Source organism: Pelodiscus sinensis, chromosome 7 (genome assembly GCF_052426305.1).
Source record: "Pelodiscus sinensis isolate ZL-2025 chromosome 7, ASM5242630v1, whole genome shotgun sequence".
NCBI lineage: Eukaryota > Metazoa > Chordata > Testudines > Trionychidae > Pelodiscus > Pelodiscus sinensis.
The window spans coordinates 75193482-75208851 of record NC_143058.1 but is presented as its reverse complement, the minus strand read 5'-3'; the positions used below and the strand labels follow the sequence as shown (position 1 = coordinate 75208851).

Sequence of the window (15370 nt, the reverse complement as noted above, 5' to 3'; positions counted from 1 at the left end):
ACACCAGTTCTGCAGAAATTTTGTTTGATGACATCCTGTATTACTAATGTACGGGGGTCCCCGCTATAAGTCGCCCCAGAATACATCCGTTCCACACTAAAGTCGTTGATGTTTGTAGGAACTGATGCATTACAAGTCCTTCCATTCCCCGTTATAAGTTGTGCAAAACACTCCCCCCCCTTGCTTAAATGGAAGTCAGCCGCAGGAAAAATATTCCCCGCTTTAAGTTGTTTCGCTATAAGTCCAAGTTTTTTGGAACATATCTTGGACTTATAGTGAGGCTCCCCTGTATCACTTGTCTGTGTGATTAACCTTCGCTTTTTACTGGCTCCCTATAGTTCTCAGCAACAGTTTGGCCTGCTGACAATATAAGAGAGCCGGAGAGGTTTCAGTTGAAAGAAAAACATGTAGCAGCGTGTGCAAATGTACACTGACAAATGTGTACATCTGTATTGAAGCAAAGTAAAATCTTTATTAATTATTGAGTACTGAAAATCAGAAAAGGTGATCCAGCCCCAGAAGAAGGATAATGCAGTTCTAGGACATGATTCAGTCCAGGTATACAAACAGTACGCTCCTGCATTGAGGGGACATCTGTAGCAGCGTCACCACAGTCCTCTGTCAAGAGTTCTGCTACGGAGGGGTGGAGATTTAAACTCTGCCTGGGTTCTTCGCAGGAACTCTGCTGATTGAGGCTGCTCAGATAAACTGCCCAGTGCTTCTCATGAGTGTCACATCTCCTCTTGGCTCCACTCGCTTTCTGCGATTAGCAGCTGTCTTCGGGCTCCTGCTACAGTAAAGACAGTGGGTGGCATCTGCTGCTGTGAACTCCCTGCTGCTGATGGGGTCCACAGTCTGCTGCCAGAGCCCACAAAATGAGCCAAGACTAGAATCTTTAAAACCAGAGGGAAGATGGTTTTGCATGTTTGATTAATCTGTTTTACTGAATTTCACAATCTATAGTAGCCAAACGCATAAAAATAAAGAGCTGGAGAGGAAGCCCAGGATTGCTCTCATTCAGGATTATGGCGACTGCATATAAAAACAGATTTAAAATGACAGAAATCATATTCTAACTACAAGTGCTAAAATGATTCATGTACAAGTCTGACGACAGTCACCGGTAGGATAGCTAACAAAAATCATGAGGAAATGCTCTGGTGGCAACCATAGAAGAAACGATGGTACAATAATCAGTAGGGGTGTGTGGAAAAAAGGAACGTGCAGCTAGCCTAGGGGCAATCTGCTCTCTAGCCAGGGGTGTCAGGTATGTGAGGCAAGGGAAGGTTCTGCCTTCTCAAACTGCCAGGCATGGCCCTGTCCACACTCGGTCCCCAGAGTGCCTGCTGTAGGTATTCTGGGGTGGAGTGTTGCTGCTTCTAGGCCTGCCTCCCTGCAGTAAGGTGGTGGGACAGGTTCCCGCGTGGCCTAGGGGATATGGCTCTCGCCTGGGGAGGACAGGGTCGTGGATTCGAGGTGCCGCACGCCCTTCCTCGCCCTGTGCTCAAGAGGCTAGGCTGGGCTCAGCTGGACCATGCAACACAGCACTACCTACCTCCTCCCTTCCTAGTGTGCCGCATGGCCTGGCTCAGCCCAGCGGCATGGCACTGTGCACCGTCCACCAGGACTAGGGAGGCTGTGGCAAGCATGCACCTGTTCCCCTCCCTCACCATGGTTGGAAGGGGGGAGCATGCCCAGGGGGCAGGGCCTAACAGAAGAGGTAGGGCTGGGAGCTTGCCTCCCCCAGTCCAGCCCAGCCTTTACCAACCACCCATGTCTCTAGTAAGGAATGGGACACTGTAGAGAAAACTCAATGAGAGACTCGAGGTACAGCCATGGCAAGGAATAACTGCAGCATAGCCTATGGAAGCTACAAAGCAAACATTTAAATTGCTTCCTCCTTCCATTCTCCCAAAAGAATCAGCCATGATTATCCAGATGAAGCCAGGACATCTGGCAAATAATGATACAGCAAATGCTGTATATTGGAGATAAATCCCAAACCAAATACCTTGGGAATGCTCAGAATCTCCCTCTTAATTTCATGATCCAAGAAAGTGCAAAGCCAAATCTCGTCAACCTTGGGTATGTGTGCCAAAATCGGGCAGGTTTTTTGTGGTTATGTCCTCCCATCACTATATATAATAATTAATTAACTTCAGTACTCTTTGTTATTTGCCGGTCTTGCCTGAGAATGTAAGACTATATAAGGTTATCCCATGGAATATATATCATTTAGCATCTAAAGTAGGAAAGAATGCTTTTCTGGGCGCAGTTCTAATCCCACCACACCCTATATGTGAGCAGAAACCTGATGATGAATCTTTGTGAAACATCTTTTAATTTTATATAGATCCTCCCTGCTGATATGCTTATTAGCAATTAAAGGGCAAGCCTTACCTGCATTCTGATTGTTCTGATACCAGCTGTACACGATACCACCGATCTGAACTACTTTCTAGGCCTGATCCAAAGCCCAGTGAATTCAACAGAAATTGTTCCATGAGGTTCAATGGCTCCTGGATCAGGCCAGGAGAAAATAAAAAGCCCACCAAGGGAAACAGTATTGGAAAGGAGAGTTAGATCGCCTATCTCCTGCTAATTGCTTTTAGGATATAGGTGTTGGCACCAACAGGATCTAGATCAGTTTTTGTGTGGGAAATCAAACATTCGCATCAAGTTTGTGATCAAAAGAGAATTACTGTGATCAGTTATGAGCAGACCCTGCCATGGGAAACACATGGATAAAAAGGTCCATGCATGGAGATTTTATTGCAGGGTTGAAGCCTAAATTAGCACTTTATTTGAAGCTTCTCAGAAATCTAATACTATAAGCTACGTCTAGACTGCATCCTTCTGTTGACAGAGGGATGCAAATCAAGCACGTCGTAATTGCTAATCAAGTGGGGATTTAAATATCCCGTGCCTCATTAGCATAAACGTGGCTGCCACTTTTTTTCAAAACAGAGCTTTTTCGGGGGGAAAAACGGCAGTCTAGACACATATCTGTCAAAAATAAACCCTTTTTCGACAGATCCTGTATTCCTCAAAAAATGAGGCTTACAGGATCTGACAAAAAAGGCGTCCAGACTACCGTGCTGAGCCGACAAACAGCTGATCGGCTCAGTGTGGCAGCCATTTTAATTTAAATGAAGCGGCGATTATTTAAATCGCCGCTTCATTTCCCTATGCCGGGTAGCCTAATCAACATGCCTCTGCCGCCAGAGGCATGTAGTCTAGACATACCCGGGGGCTGTGTCTACATTGGCACCCTTTTCCAGAAAAGGGATGCTAATGAGACAAGTCGGAATTGCAAATGCCGCGGGGGATTTAAATATCCCCCACGGCATTTGCATGAACATGACTGCTGCTTTTTTCCGGCTCGGGGCTTTGCCGGAGAAAAGCGCCAGTGTAGACTGGATCTTTCGGAAAATAAAGCCTTTTCCGGGAGATCCCTTATTCCTCTTAAAAGCAGCCTAGGAGTAGAATGTAGTGGTATATAATTTCAAATATATGTTGAAAAATCAGGTGGGAGAATGAGGCCTGGGCTGAAGACATAATGCTCATTATTCAGTAGGGCACGGATAGATTTTGAATTAAAATAAAATCCAGGCTTTGTGCGAGGTTCTGTTTGCCATTCAGATGGAGATGGCCCAAGGAATGAAGGACACAGGTTCATCTTTCGCACTCTAGGGAAATGAAGGAGAGATGAAATGAGTGATTCTGTTAATAGAATTCAGTTAGTTTTTTCTAACTACAGCTATTCATAAAACTATCTGTATATTTCATAGTGCTTCTCACAGGTGACCCCTATGGGATCTTCTTCTACATTAATTATGCATCAAACATCTCTACAAGGTCTACCAGGGAGGGCATTCTACGGAAGACAGGCAAACCCAAAAGATGCTATGCTAATAGGGAGGTTGGTAGGTCCCAAAGCAGCATGGAAGAACAGGGTCTCTGAGTCAATTGATGCTTACTGCTAGCAAAGTTCCTGAGACGTCCACTGAAGTTGGTAGACAGATAGATCTAGGGGTTGATCTGTCCTGAAGTCCTATGGCTTGCACTGGTTAGGGAGATAGTAGGCAAGAGCTCTAAGCAGAAACTTAGTCTCCAGTCTTCCACATGGGACAATATGGCTCATTAATATTTCAATAGTAGCACAGGTGTGCATGGCATTTCACAATAATATAGACTGACAGCGATTATGCCTGAAGAACTTATGATTTAAAATAGAAAATAAAATAGTGGTGAGGAGCAAAGGGGGTATTATGAAAGCAGACAATGGGGTAACAGGAGGAAGGAGAGTTACAATGCCAAGAGGATCACACAAATTGCTTTTCCTTTGGATCTTTTTGTTAGCTCTGAGTGGACTGATTTTTTTCGAAGTATCTTGCATGGGGGGGGGGGCAGGAAAGATAGTGCCATACGTGAGTAAGTGGTGGAAACAAAACGGAAGGGTGACCAATTGGTGAGCGAGAGGTCACTTGGGGATTAAGTCAGCATGCACAGAAGTGTATCAGTAGCAGTCTTTCCATTGAGCCCAAAGAGCACTGGAGTAGGCTCTTGTCACAGAGGAAAAGGGAGACTGTTCCGGGAATGGAGGGCCTCCTAAAAACCAGACAGAGGTGTGAGTACAAGAAGACATAATCAAGCACCGGGGACAGAGGAGTGGGCAGAGAGGAGAGCATACAGCAAGTGGTAGGATGTGGGCAGGAGGAACCAAGAAAAGATACAAAATTTGAGTTATTAAAAGGCAAACTCTGAATGCCATAGACTAGACTGGCTGGCATGGCATGGGCCCGTTGACTGACGTTTTGGTCAAAGGATCATTAAAAACCTGAACCCAGCAGTTCTGCTGTGTGCTCGTCACACAAACACCATTTTACAAACAGAAATACGGACCTTCAAGGTCGAAAGGAACAACTGCAGCTACAAAGAGAGTATTCAAATAGAAAATCCTCATTACCAGTTCAGTAAACTGATCAGCACAGGCCATTCGAATCCTCTCCGGAGTGAGGGGACTGTTCAGGGTGAATGTCCCGCTTAATCCTCTTTCCTTCCGCACAGCAGCCACCGCATCCCAGATAGCAAAGAACACAGAACATCCCAGGAACAGCCCTGCCTCACCCATCCCCTGACAGAGAACAAGGACAGACACACAAGTTTACTTAATGAATTAATTAAAAGAAAAAGTGTCTTATCATCTGTGTTAGGTGATAACCATTTACAAAATCACTGATTTACATAGGGCATGATCTTCCATGAAAGTTTTCCTCTGAATCAATGGAAGCAGGATCAGGACATTCAGGGAATGTCTACAATGCACTGTAAAGCCAGGCTCCCCCAGAAATCCACACACAAATCTGTAGAATTCAGGTCAGTGAGCATTCAGGACCCAGGCCCTAAGACTCTGCTTCCACTGAGATTAGTAGCCAAGGCCTGTTATTTTGCAGTGAGACACAGCTAAAGACACAGACGGGAGTCAGAAGGTCTGCAAAGTACTGTATGGACTAGGGATGTGAAAGTGCAACCATTTACACCAGGAGGGGGACCTCCCTGGGGCTCTGGGGCCAGATGCAGCCACCTAGCTTGTCTGGATCCGGCCCGAGGCGCCCCCCCCCCCCCCAAAATGGTAAACCTGCAATAGTGATCCAGCCTCCTGTCAGGCTGAAGCACACAAAATCTACTAGCCTGGGCCCACCAAGCCTCTGCTGTGTGAGGAGAACGTGGGGAGTGTCTTCCTCCTCCTCAGTTGGGGGCCACCTCAGTGAGGGTTTCTTTTGTTTCTTTGCTTCTCACTTGTGTGAGGCTCCCGACTAATTTTTCTGTGGGTCAGTGGCCCCCAACCCACAAAAGATTCCTCACCCCTGGTTTACACAGCCCTTGACCCTCCATAGCCTCTGTATTAGAGGCAGCAGCTTAAAACGGTTCCCCATATGCACCGGCTCCAGAGGAGCTGCTGCCTCCCCCTGCTGCCTCTGTATTAGAGTCAGTGAGGGAGGGAGCCTGGGAGCTGGTATGTGCCCTGCCTACCTCCCCACGCGCACCGACTTCTGCCTGCCCCCTCATGCTGCTGTCTCTGTATCAGAGGCTGTGTCGACAGAGGCATGTAGATTAGACAGATCGGCAGAGGGAAATGAATCCGCGATTAAAATAATCGCGGCTTCATTTAAATTTAAATGGCTGCCCCGCTCTGCCGATCAGCTGTTTGTCGGCAGATCGGGGCAGTCTGGACGCGCCGCGTCGACAAAGAAGCCTTTCTTGATCGGCACAGGTAAACCTGGTTTCACGACGCAGCCTGGGAGTTTGGGCATCTTAATCAGGACTGAGATCTGGATTTCTCAGTTGGCCATTATTACATCTCTAATTGGTCTTCCTAAAACTCAGGCTGCAAAACACTCCTGAAACACTGGTCTGCTCAAGATCTAGATCTGTATTTTGCAGCTTTAGTTTGCCTTTGTAAGAAACTGACAGCCAGATTTTAGGATTGAAAGGTGCTTGCTTGTCAATCAGGTTCTCACAAGTTCTACTTCAAGTGTATTTTTACTCAACAGTAATGATTTTAAAATTAACTATAGGAGTTGTAGCCATAAAGTAGAATAAGCAGGTTTTGTATTCTCACTTTGAAGATGGTGCTAAAACCCTTTCTTTAGATCAACTTCACTCTGGGTAATTACTTCATTTGGATCTGGAATTTTCTTTCAAATGATCATCACTTTGAAAATATTTCATCAGGACTATTTGGAACTATTTTTAGAGGGAACTACTGTTCTATTATAGCCTTCTGCTTGAATTTTAGTTTTTATCCAGGAGATTTTATTGAATTGACTGTTATATATCCTTAATGGCATAGGCAGTTCAAGTGCATTGAGCATCATCTCTTCAAGTGGGCAGCATCCCCTGCATTTTGCTTAGTGTTATTGCATACGTATATATACAATGGGCAAGGTGTAAACTGATACATGGGAGTTAACTGATACTCAGGTGAGTATCTGGTCCTTGAGGTATATTTACTGCAAGCAAAAAAGTAGCTAAGGGGCCTACATTGACTGTAAGGGCACGTCTACACAGCAGGGATAAAGCCAAAATAAGCTATGCAACTTCAGCGACGTCTATTGCGTGGCTTAAATCGAAATAGCGTATATTGGCTTTTGGCGCTGTCTACACAGCACTCTTCCTCCAACTTCCTTACTCCTTGTAAAATGAAGCTTACAGGAGTGAGAGTAAAAAGTCCTTCAGCTTGACCTTATTTTGACATTACGTCAAAATTACTACTTGTAGTGTAGAAAAAGACTTATTTCAGAATAACGTCAGTATAGATGTGCCCTATGTGAATTAACTGGTTATGGCATGTCTCATTTTAGTACTTTTTCTCTTATGCTTCAGCCTACTAGTACATTCTAAAGGCATGTTGTTTTAAATTTAGCTTGAACGTGTGAGGATGTTTATACTAGAAGTTCTAGCCCATTTATTAAACTCTAAACTCATCACTAGGCAAGCACAGTATAAAAATAGAAATATCCCAGATTGCATCTCTACTGTATTGTGGAGATCTGTTTACAAAGTAACAAACAAGAGCCTGAGTTTCCTCTTACCTACCAGCATGCTTTCTTTGACTTAAATGGAATTACTCCTAATTTACTTTAGCAGGGGTGATAGAGCAATCAAACCCCAGGTTTCGGTTGCGTACCTTGGATGAGTAGATTGCATAAGGATTTTGTGAGGATGACAGCAAGGAAACGCTGAACTGTTCTGGGATGTCACAGACTGCAGGGATTTTATATTGATCCGGGCCCCGAGTGTACAAGACGCCTTCTGGGGAATATTTCAACTCCTCCATTGTATAAAGTCCAATGCCCTGAACAAAGGCACCTTCAATCTACGAGTGAGAAATTAGAAACATTTTAGCATAAGAAACATAAGAAAATTATGTTGTAAAATTTACATCTCTCTGTATATTAAAAAAAGATTTTCCTGCGGGACGATAGAATGACGTCCCGCAGGAAAAACTTTTTTTAATATCCAATTAGAAGTGGTGAGGGGAAGCACTCTGCATCCAGCCTGCCTCCTCCCTCTCTCCCACGGTGTGTCTAGACTACACCTCTGTGGACAGAGAGATGTAGATTAGACACATCGAAATTGCTAATGAAGGCAGGATTTAAATATCCTGTGCCTCATTAGCATAAACATGGCCACCACTTTTTTCAAAACTGAGTTTTTTTCGGAAAAACCCAGCAGTCTAGACGTGGATCTGTTGAAAATAAAGCTTTTTTTAGACAGAACCCATAAACCTCATTTTTTGAGGAATATAGGATCTGTCGAAAAAGGCTTTATTTTCGACAGATCTGCATCTAGACTGCCATTTTTTTTCGAAAAAGCTCCGTTTATGCTAATGAGGTGCGGGATATTTAAATCCCAGTTTCATTAGCAATTTCGATGTGCTTGATTTGCATTCCACTGTAGACATAGCCCCAGCTCAAGCCCAACCTTGCTGCTTCCCCTCACCACTTGGAATTGCTATTTTAAACCAATCCCCTACTCCCTTTGCACCACCACTTCCCCACACTCACCCTGCCCCAGCAGCTGCACTTACCATGGCTGCCAGAGCGCCCCTAAGCTGCCCGGGGGAGCTGCTGCACCAACCAGTCTGCTCCTTCCCTTACACTCCCAGTGGGTAGACGGGTGATGGTGCATGGCTCTGCGGGCAGCCCTGGGGCGGTGAGCAGTGTGGGCAGGACCGCATTGGGGGGCGGGGGGACAACACCCATCACGCAGCTGCTTTCCCCACCTCAGGAGGCTGCAGTGCCCCAGAGCGCCACGTACACATGGCAGTACCTGCGCCTTACTGCGCCCCACATGAGTTGGGCAGGTACCCCTGTGCCTCCCCAGCCGCCAAGGTTAGAGCCGGGCCTGGTGTGCACTGTAGCGGGGACAGAGGAGGAGAGAAAGGGCCTGGGCTAGTGGGGGGTGAGAAAGGGCCCAGGTTGGGAGGGAGGAAAACCCAGGCTGGCGGGGGGTGGGGAGAAGGGGCCCAGGCTGGGGTGGCCACAGCCTGGCCCTCCCCAGTGGCTGTGAGGGAGAGCCGAGGTTGCCTACCCCCTAAGAGATGGGGGTTGGCGAGTGCAATGAGCAGGAGTCACAGACCCCTAGTAATAGTGACAATAATTACTCTTTGTCTCTGGAGAGCATTCTCCATTCTTGACATTATGACATTTCAGGGCTTTCCTCTGGAGCAGCTGGATAGCAGAAAACTCTCCTCGCCCCACTGCCTAAACCCAGTCTACAGCTCTAGTATGAGATAGGGGTGCAGTTCTTAGGCTGTGTACACATATTCACACAATCTTGATGAGAGCTAGTGCTGGCAGGCAGCAGTGGTAACACTGAATACACACCCACAGGGTTCAGGCAGGTTTCTACTTGGCACAGCTAGGAGGTGCTACGTGTTATATATACTTGTGCTATCATTATGCCCCACTGAAGTCAAAGGGAGTTTTGATCTATAATGTTGTCTGAGAAGATATTAATGGCAGATGACTGAATGGACAACCTCCAGTACATACACATGTAGCACAACATGAAAAAAATAGTACGAAATTCTTAGCACATACCTGTCCTATATCCACAGCTGGGTTTATGCTGCATCCAATATCCATAACAATGTCCGTTCGGATGTTCTATCAACAAAACACAAATGTATATTGTGCTGCGGATATATGAGTGGATGGATAAGGAGGTATTAAGGACCAGGGGCTGATTCCAGTGGGACAAGACATGTTTGAATAGAATCTCTTTGAGACCATACAAAATGACCTATTACCACACAGGCAAAAACACTCATTAACTTCACTGGGAATTCTGCCAGTATGAAGACTACAGGCTTTAGCTCACTGTATTAGAGCTCCCCGTGGGACTTCTGACAGAACTACACACTATGTCCTGTGGGAAGTGTTACTGGAATAGGCCCTTAAATATGAGGAGACTAGGCCAGGTGTGGTGATTGGCTGGTCAGGAGACTGGAAATTGAATACAGAGCTACAGTTCAATTTGGCAGACTGCAGGAACTAAGAAAAAAAGCAAATATTGCCTTCAACTCTGTCTGCCATAGTACCAATCTGAACATAATACTATATTTCCACAAATCTAACAAAAATAAGATCCAAACCAGACAGTCTCTACGACAAAGGATAAATGGACACAAATCTGACATCAGAAAAGGTAACACACATAAACCTGGAGGGGAACATTTTAACCTGCCTCGTCACTAAATCATGGATTTAAAGGTAGTCATTCTTCTACAAAGGAATTTCACTAACCAATTACAGAGAGAGTCTGCAGAACTGGAATTTATTTACAGTACACAGTTACCCTGGGCCTAAATAAAGAAATTTAGGCTACGTCTAGACTACAAACCTTTTTCGAAAGAGAGCATCTAGACTACAAGCAGATTTTTCGAAAAAGCGAGCCGCTTTTTCAAAAGAGAGTCTAGATTCTCTCTTACGAAATAGCACAGTTTGCATTCAATAGCGCCTTTTTTCGAAAGAGTACTTTCAAAAAAAGGTATTATTCCTCGTAAAATGAGATTTACCATGACCGAAAAAACTGCCTCACTCTTTCAATTTACTTTTGAAAGAACGCAGCTGCAGTTTAGACGCAGGTGACATTTTTTCGAAAAAAGGCTACTTTTTTCGAAAAAATCTTGTAGTCTAGACACACCCTTACTGTCTGGAACATTACAAAGCCAATTTCTCCTGCCATTAACATGTGCATTTCCACAGCACAAGCTATAAATGGGACACACCCAGCCCACTTAATTAGCCTCATTAACATGGATCCTACAATTTACAGGTACTTCTTCTGCTGTTCATAGCTATATATAGATAGATACAGATATAGCTAAATAGACAGATATATCTTGATTTCTGTTATTTCCATTCCAATTCCTTGATGAAGTGGGTTTTGTCCACAAAAGCTCACGATTCTATATATTTGGTTAGTCTCTAAAGTGCCAGAGGACCACTCATTGTTTTAAAAATAAGATTGTATTTTTAGTTACTTGTGCATGTTTGTCATTCTTTTCTGAGTGTAACTGCTTGTTATTTACATCACTTGGTATATGTATATTAGTACAAAGCTAGGGGATTTACCAATGCACAGATTATATGATTGTTGGGACATCAGGCAAAACAAGAAATTCTGCTGGAATCTCATTGTACTACTTATGAGCTATAGTTACTTTTGCTGGTTACCTTGTGATCTCCTGTAAGACAGTCAATTTCAACTTCTGAACAAGCAGCTCCAAAAACAAAATACGTAAATGGGTGTCCTTGACTTTTTTCCCAATCCATGTCAGCATTATAGCCTCTGGGGAAAGCAACAAAGTCCATGGGAAGCATAGCTTTTTAGTCTGTTTAATTAATATTTGTGTTACAACAATAAAGTGGCTGAGCAAATAAGGATTCAAAACTATGTGAAATTAAGCCGAAAATACTGGAACAGATCCCTTGCCGGTTTAGCTCCATTAAAGTCAATTAAATTCTGCCAACCAAGATAATAAACAAACTGCTTCACCCTAGAAATTTTCTGATAAACAACCAAATGCCAGCAGATTTCTGACAGAGATTGTCATGGAAACTGTGTTTAGAAGACAAATTTACAGTAAGAATTACATGTCCAATGTCAAATGAAGAAAATAGAGAAGAGAAATAAAATGGTTAGACTAGAGCATAGGAAAGATTAATTCACAAGGAAAGATGTAAAGAGCTAAAATGTAGATCTTAGCTAAGCAATGACTAAGAGGAGCAAGATGACAGTCTTTGAAACATATATGCTGTCTCTAAGAAAGGAGAGGAATTATTTAGGAGGGTCTAAGCAGGCAATAAGTAGATGAAATGGAATGAATTTAAAGGAAGAGGTCAGTTGAACATCAGGGAAATCTGTTAACCATGAGACCTATGAGACCGTGGGAGTTTCTCAAGATAAGTGATGGAAGCCTTCTTGTTTGCTTTTTGTATAGCTTTAAGTATGCCACATTAACAAAGCAATATGACAACTAGCATAGGGAGCAATCCTGCATTAGCAGGGACATGCACACAATATCTACATCTGACTATTCACAGTATGCTGCAGCCTAAGGATGTGAAGGACTAGTCAATTATCCAATAAGCAAATGCTTCTCAGATGTCGCTTCTCCCCCACCCTTGCTGCCTCTATTACGTAGGCTATGTCTAGACTGCAAGCCTCTTTTGAAAAAGAGTGTCTAGACTACAACCAGTACTTTTGAAAAAGCAAGCTGTTTTTTCGAAAGAGAGCACCCAAGCAGTCTGGATGCTCTCTTTCGAAAAAGCACAGTTTGCATTACATAGCGCCTTTTTCTTTTGAAAGAGCACTTTCGAAAAAAGGAGTTCTTCCTCATAAAATAAGGTTTTCCGCAGTCAAAAAACCTGCTGTGTTCTTTCAATTTACTTTCAAAAGAACGCAGCAGCAATCTAGACACAGGGGAAGTTTTTTTAAAAAAAGGCTACTTTAAAAAAAAAAAAAAACCCTGTAGTCTAGATACACCCATAGAGGCAGCAAGGGGGAGAGAGGAGAGAAGAGGGGAGTACTTCAAAGTGGCAGCGCTGCATGGAGCCCAGGATCAGCTGGAGACTCCCCAGCTGACCCTGGGCTCCATGCGGTGCTGCCACTTTTAATGCTGTGGGGAGCCCAGTGTCAGGCTCCTCCCAGCATTTCAAAGCAGCAGCGCCGCGTGGAGCCCAGAGTCCCCAACTGACCCCAGGCTTTGGAACTTTTGCCTTTGAACCAGGCATAGGCATCCTATCAACTAATTGAATAGTTGATGCAAAAATGCATTGACTATTTGATTAGTCAATTATCCGAAACTTAACATCCTTACTGCAGCCCATATTTATAGCATTTCTGCAAGGAGTCGATCTATTGGCTATATGAGAATGTGAGTTAAAATCAATTAATCAATCAATCAAAACTGCTTGTCAAGTCCAATCTATTCAGGCTCACTTTCTGATTATTCACATTTGCATCACATTACTGAGGTGTGCTAGCTAGCCTTAATTTTCAAAAAAAACTTAAAATAATTGTTACCTGAAGTACCCTGTAGATGAAAGATTAATGCTCTGTTCAAAAGCTTCTTTAATCTGGAAAATAAAAAAATATTTTTGGTAAACGAATCACCTGAGAAGGAGTTAAACACACATCTGTTTATTTAAAAATCAAGCGACAAGAAAATGTTGAAGAACTGAAGAGAGCTATGGTTATGTCTGATGAGGAGTCTCTGTCAACAGTTCCATTTGCATATGGGACGACAAGGCAAACGTTCAATAAGTTCTCTGAAAACTGGACACCACGATTCTAATTCTTAAGTCAAACCTCTGCAGGCATAAATGCAGCATCTATAAAATCCTGCTCACATGTCCAGGAACACTCTCTTCTTGGGGAGCTCACAGAAGTTCAATCAAAATGGGGAATCAGACCTGTGTAGCTCCCAGACACTTGATGCAAGTTTGAGCTTTCACACGTGGCTGCACTATGGAAAGTGAAAACAAGGAGTCCTGTGGCACTTAAAGACTAACATACGTATTTGGGCATAAGTTTGTGCGAGTAAAAGCCCATTTCGTCACACGCATCTGACTCCTTGTTTTTGCGGTTACAGACTAGTAGGACTACCACTCTGATATATGAACAATGACTATGGAACAATGGCATCTTGCCCAACAGAACTGTTCCTTGCTTTTATTCAGTCATATTCGCTGATATTACTGACTAAAAATATCTTTTGACATAGTAGTGAGGCCCAGATTTAACAGTTCGTACCTAGTCAGCAAAGCACTTAAACGTATGCTTTAGGCACATGGCTGAATCCTACAGACTTCAATAGGCCTTAGGCCTGTGTTTAAATTTAAGCATGTGTTTATATGTTTTTCTGATCAGAGATGGACTTAAATACTTTAAAATGTTTGCTGAATTGGGGTTGTGATGCTGCAGAACCAACTCAGCTTTGGAAGAGTGTACTGGATTTGATTTGCCTTACAAATAAGCATCATACTTATTTTCACAGCTCTGCGTGTAGAATGTTTACTGTTGGCAACATGGCAGCCAGAAAGCACCCAGCTTGACTTTCACATCATAAGCTGAGTTTGTAGCACTAGTCAGAAGACAAGTTTAGAGTAACAATTACATGGCCAATTGTCTACTTGTAAACTAAGCAATCTGGTTAATAAGAAACTAAGGGGGGAGGGGAATGAAAACCCAAGTTACTTGTTTAAAAAAAAAAATCACTTTTCAGAAGTGCAGATCCGTGATTCCAGCAGTGAGGATGAGTACCTATATTTTCTCTCTCTGTGATTCCCATATCAGATTTGCTTAATTTACATATAAAATATGTTTTTGAAACTACTTGTAATTTATCAGCTTTACAAGAGGCAAAGCAGCTTCTTCTTTGCATAGGTCAGCATTATATTTTAATATCAATCATTCCTGACAAGTAAGAGCAAACTTGTTTAATTATCACATATGCTTAGTCAGTTATACTTAGAGCATAGCCACAGGGGTTGCATTGTAATTCTCTATTAATAAGAATAGTTGGCAAACTTTCAAACATTTTACAGAGCAAACATGACAACCTTTTAAAAGAGAACATCTCTGTGTGTTGGGATTCTAAGTATCTCAAGGTCAGGTCTCGTCACTATTGTTAGACTTTAAATCATCATGCAGAACTGTAAAAATAAATGTAATTAATAGTATTGCATAATTATGACACATTTACAGATTTGCATCTGTGCAACAAGGAACTGATGCTCAGCAGTTGGGGTTTTAATAAGGCAGGGATAGTCAACAGAGAAATTGGCTCCAAATCCAGACCTCCAGATTATTTTGAACGGATCACAAAATTTTTCATTTATTTATTATTGTTATTGGATTTTTTTCATTATTTTCTCTGGAGTCTGAATCTTGATTATAACTTGACGTAGAAATGTGTATCTTAGAAAAATGTGGACCTTAACTCTAAGAAAGAAAGAAAGATAATAAAATGGAAAATATTGTATTGCCTCTATATAAATCCATAATATGCCCATATCTTGAATACTGTGTGCAGATGTGTTCGTCCCATCTCAAAATAGGTATTTTGGAATTAGAAAAAGTTCAGAAAAGGGCAACAAAAATTATTAGGGGTATGAAATAGCTTCCGTATGAGGCGAGAGTAGTAAGACTGGGATTATCAGCTTGGAAAAGGGGGGATATTATCGAGATCTATTATCATAGCTGATGTAGATAAAGTAAATAAGGAAGTGCTATTTACTACTCCTCATAACACAAAAAACTAGGGGTTACCAAATGAAGTTAATAGGAAGCA

At 42.9% G+C, this 15370-nt stretch overlaps 1 protein-coding gene across 3 annotated transcripts in view; it reads right to left on the bottom strand.

Annotated features, from left to right (window-relative positions):
* Positions 1–452: 452 nt before the first annotated feature.
* The window catches only part of AOX1 (aldehyde oxidase 1), an 85255-nt gene continuing 70337 nt past the window's right edge, over positions 453–15370 (bottom strand). For all 3 annotated transcript variants that reach the window (XM_089779886.1, XM_089779887.1, XM_075934287.2), the window contains 6 exons: positions 13102–13154; positions 11250–11364; positions 9612–9677; positions 7694–7882; positions 4970–5137; positions 453–3689 (listed from right to left, as the gene is read on the bottom strand). In XM_089779886.1, the coding sequence (XP_089636012.1) occupies positions 3639–3689; positions 4970–5137; positions 7694–7882; positions 9612–9677; positions 11250–11364; positions 13102–13154 (642 nt within the window). In that variant the 3' untranslated portion in view covers positions 453–3638. The remainder of the gene's footprint in view (positions 3690–4969; positions 5138–7693; positions 7883–9611; positions 9678–11249; positions 11365–13101; positions 13155–15370) is intronic.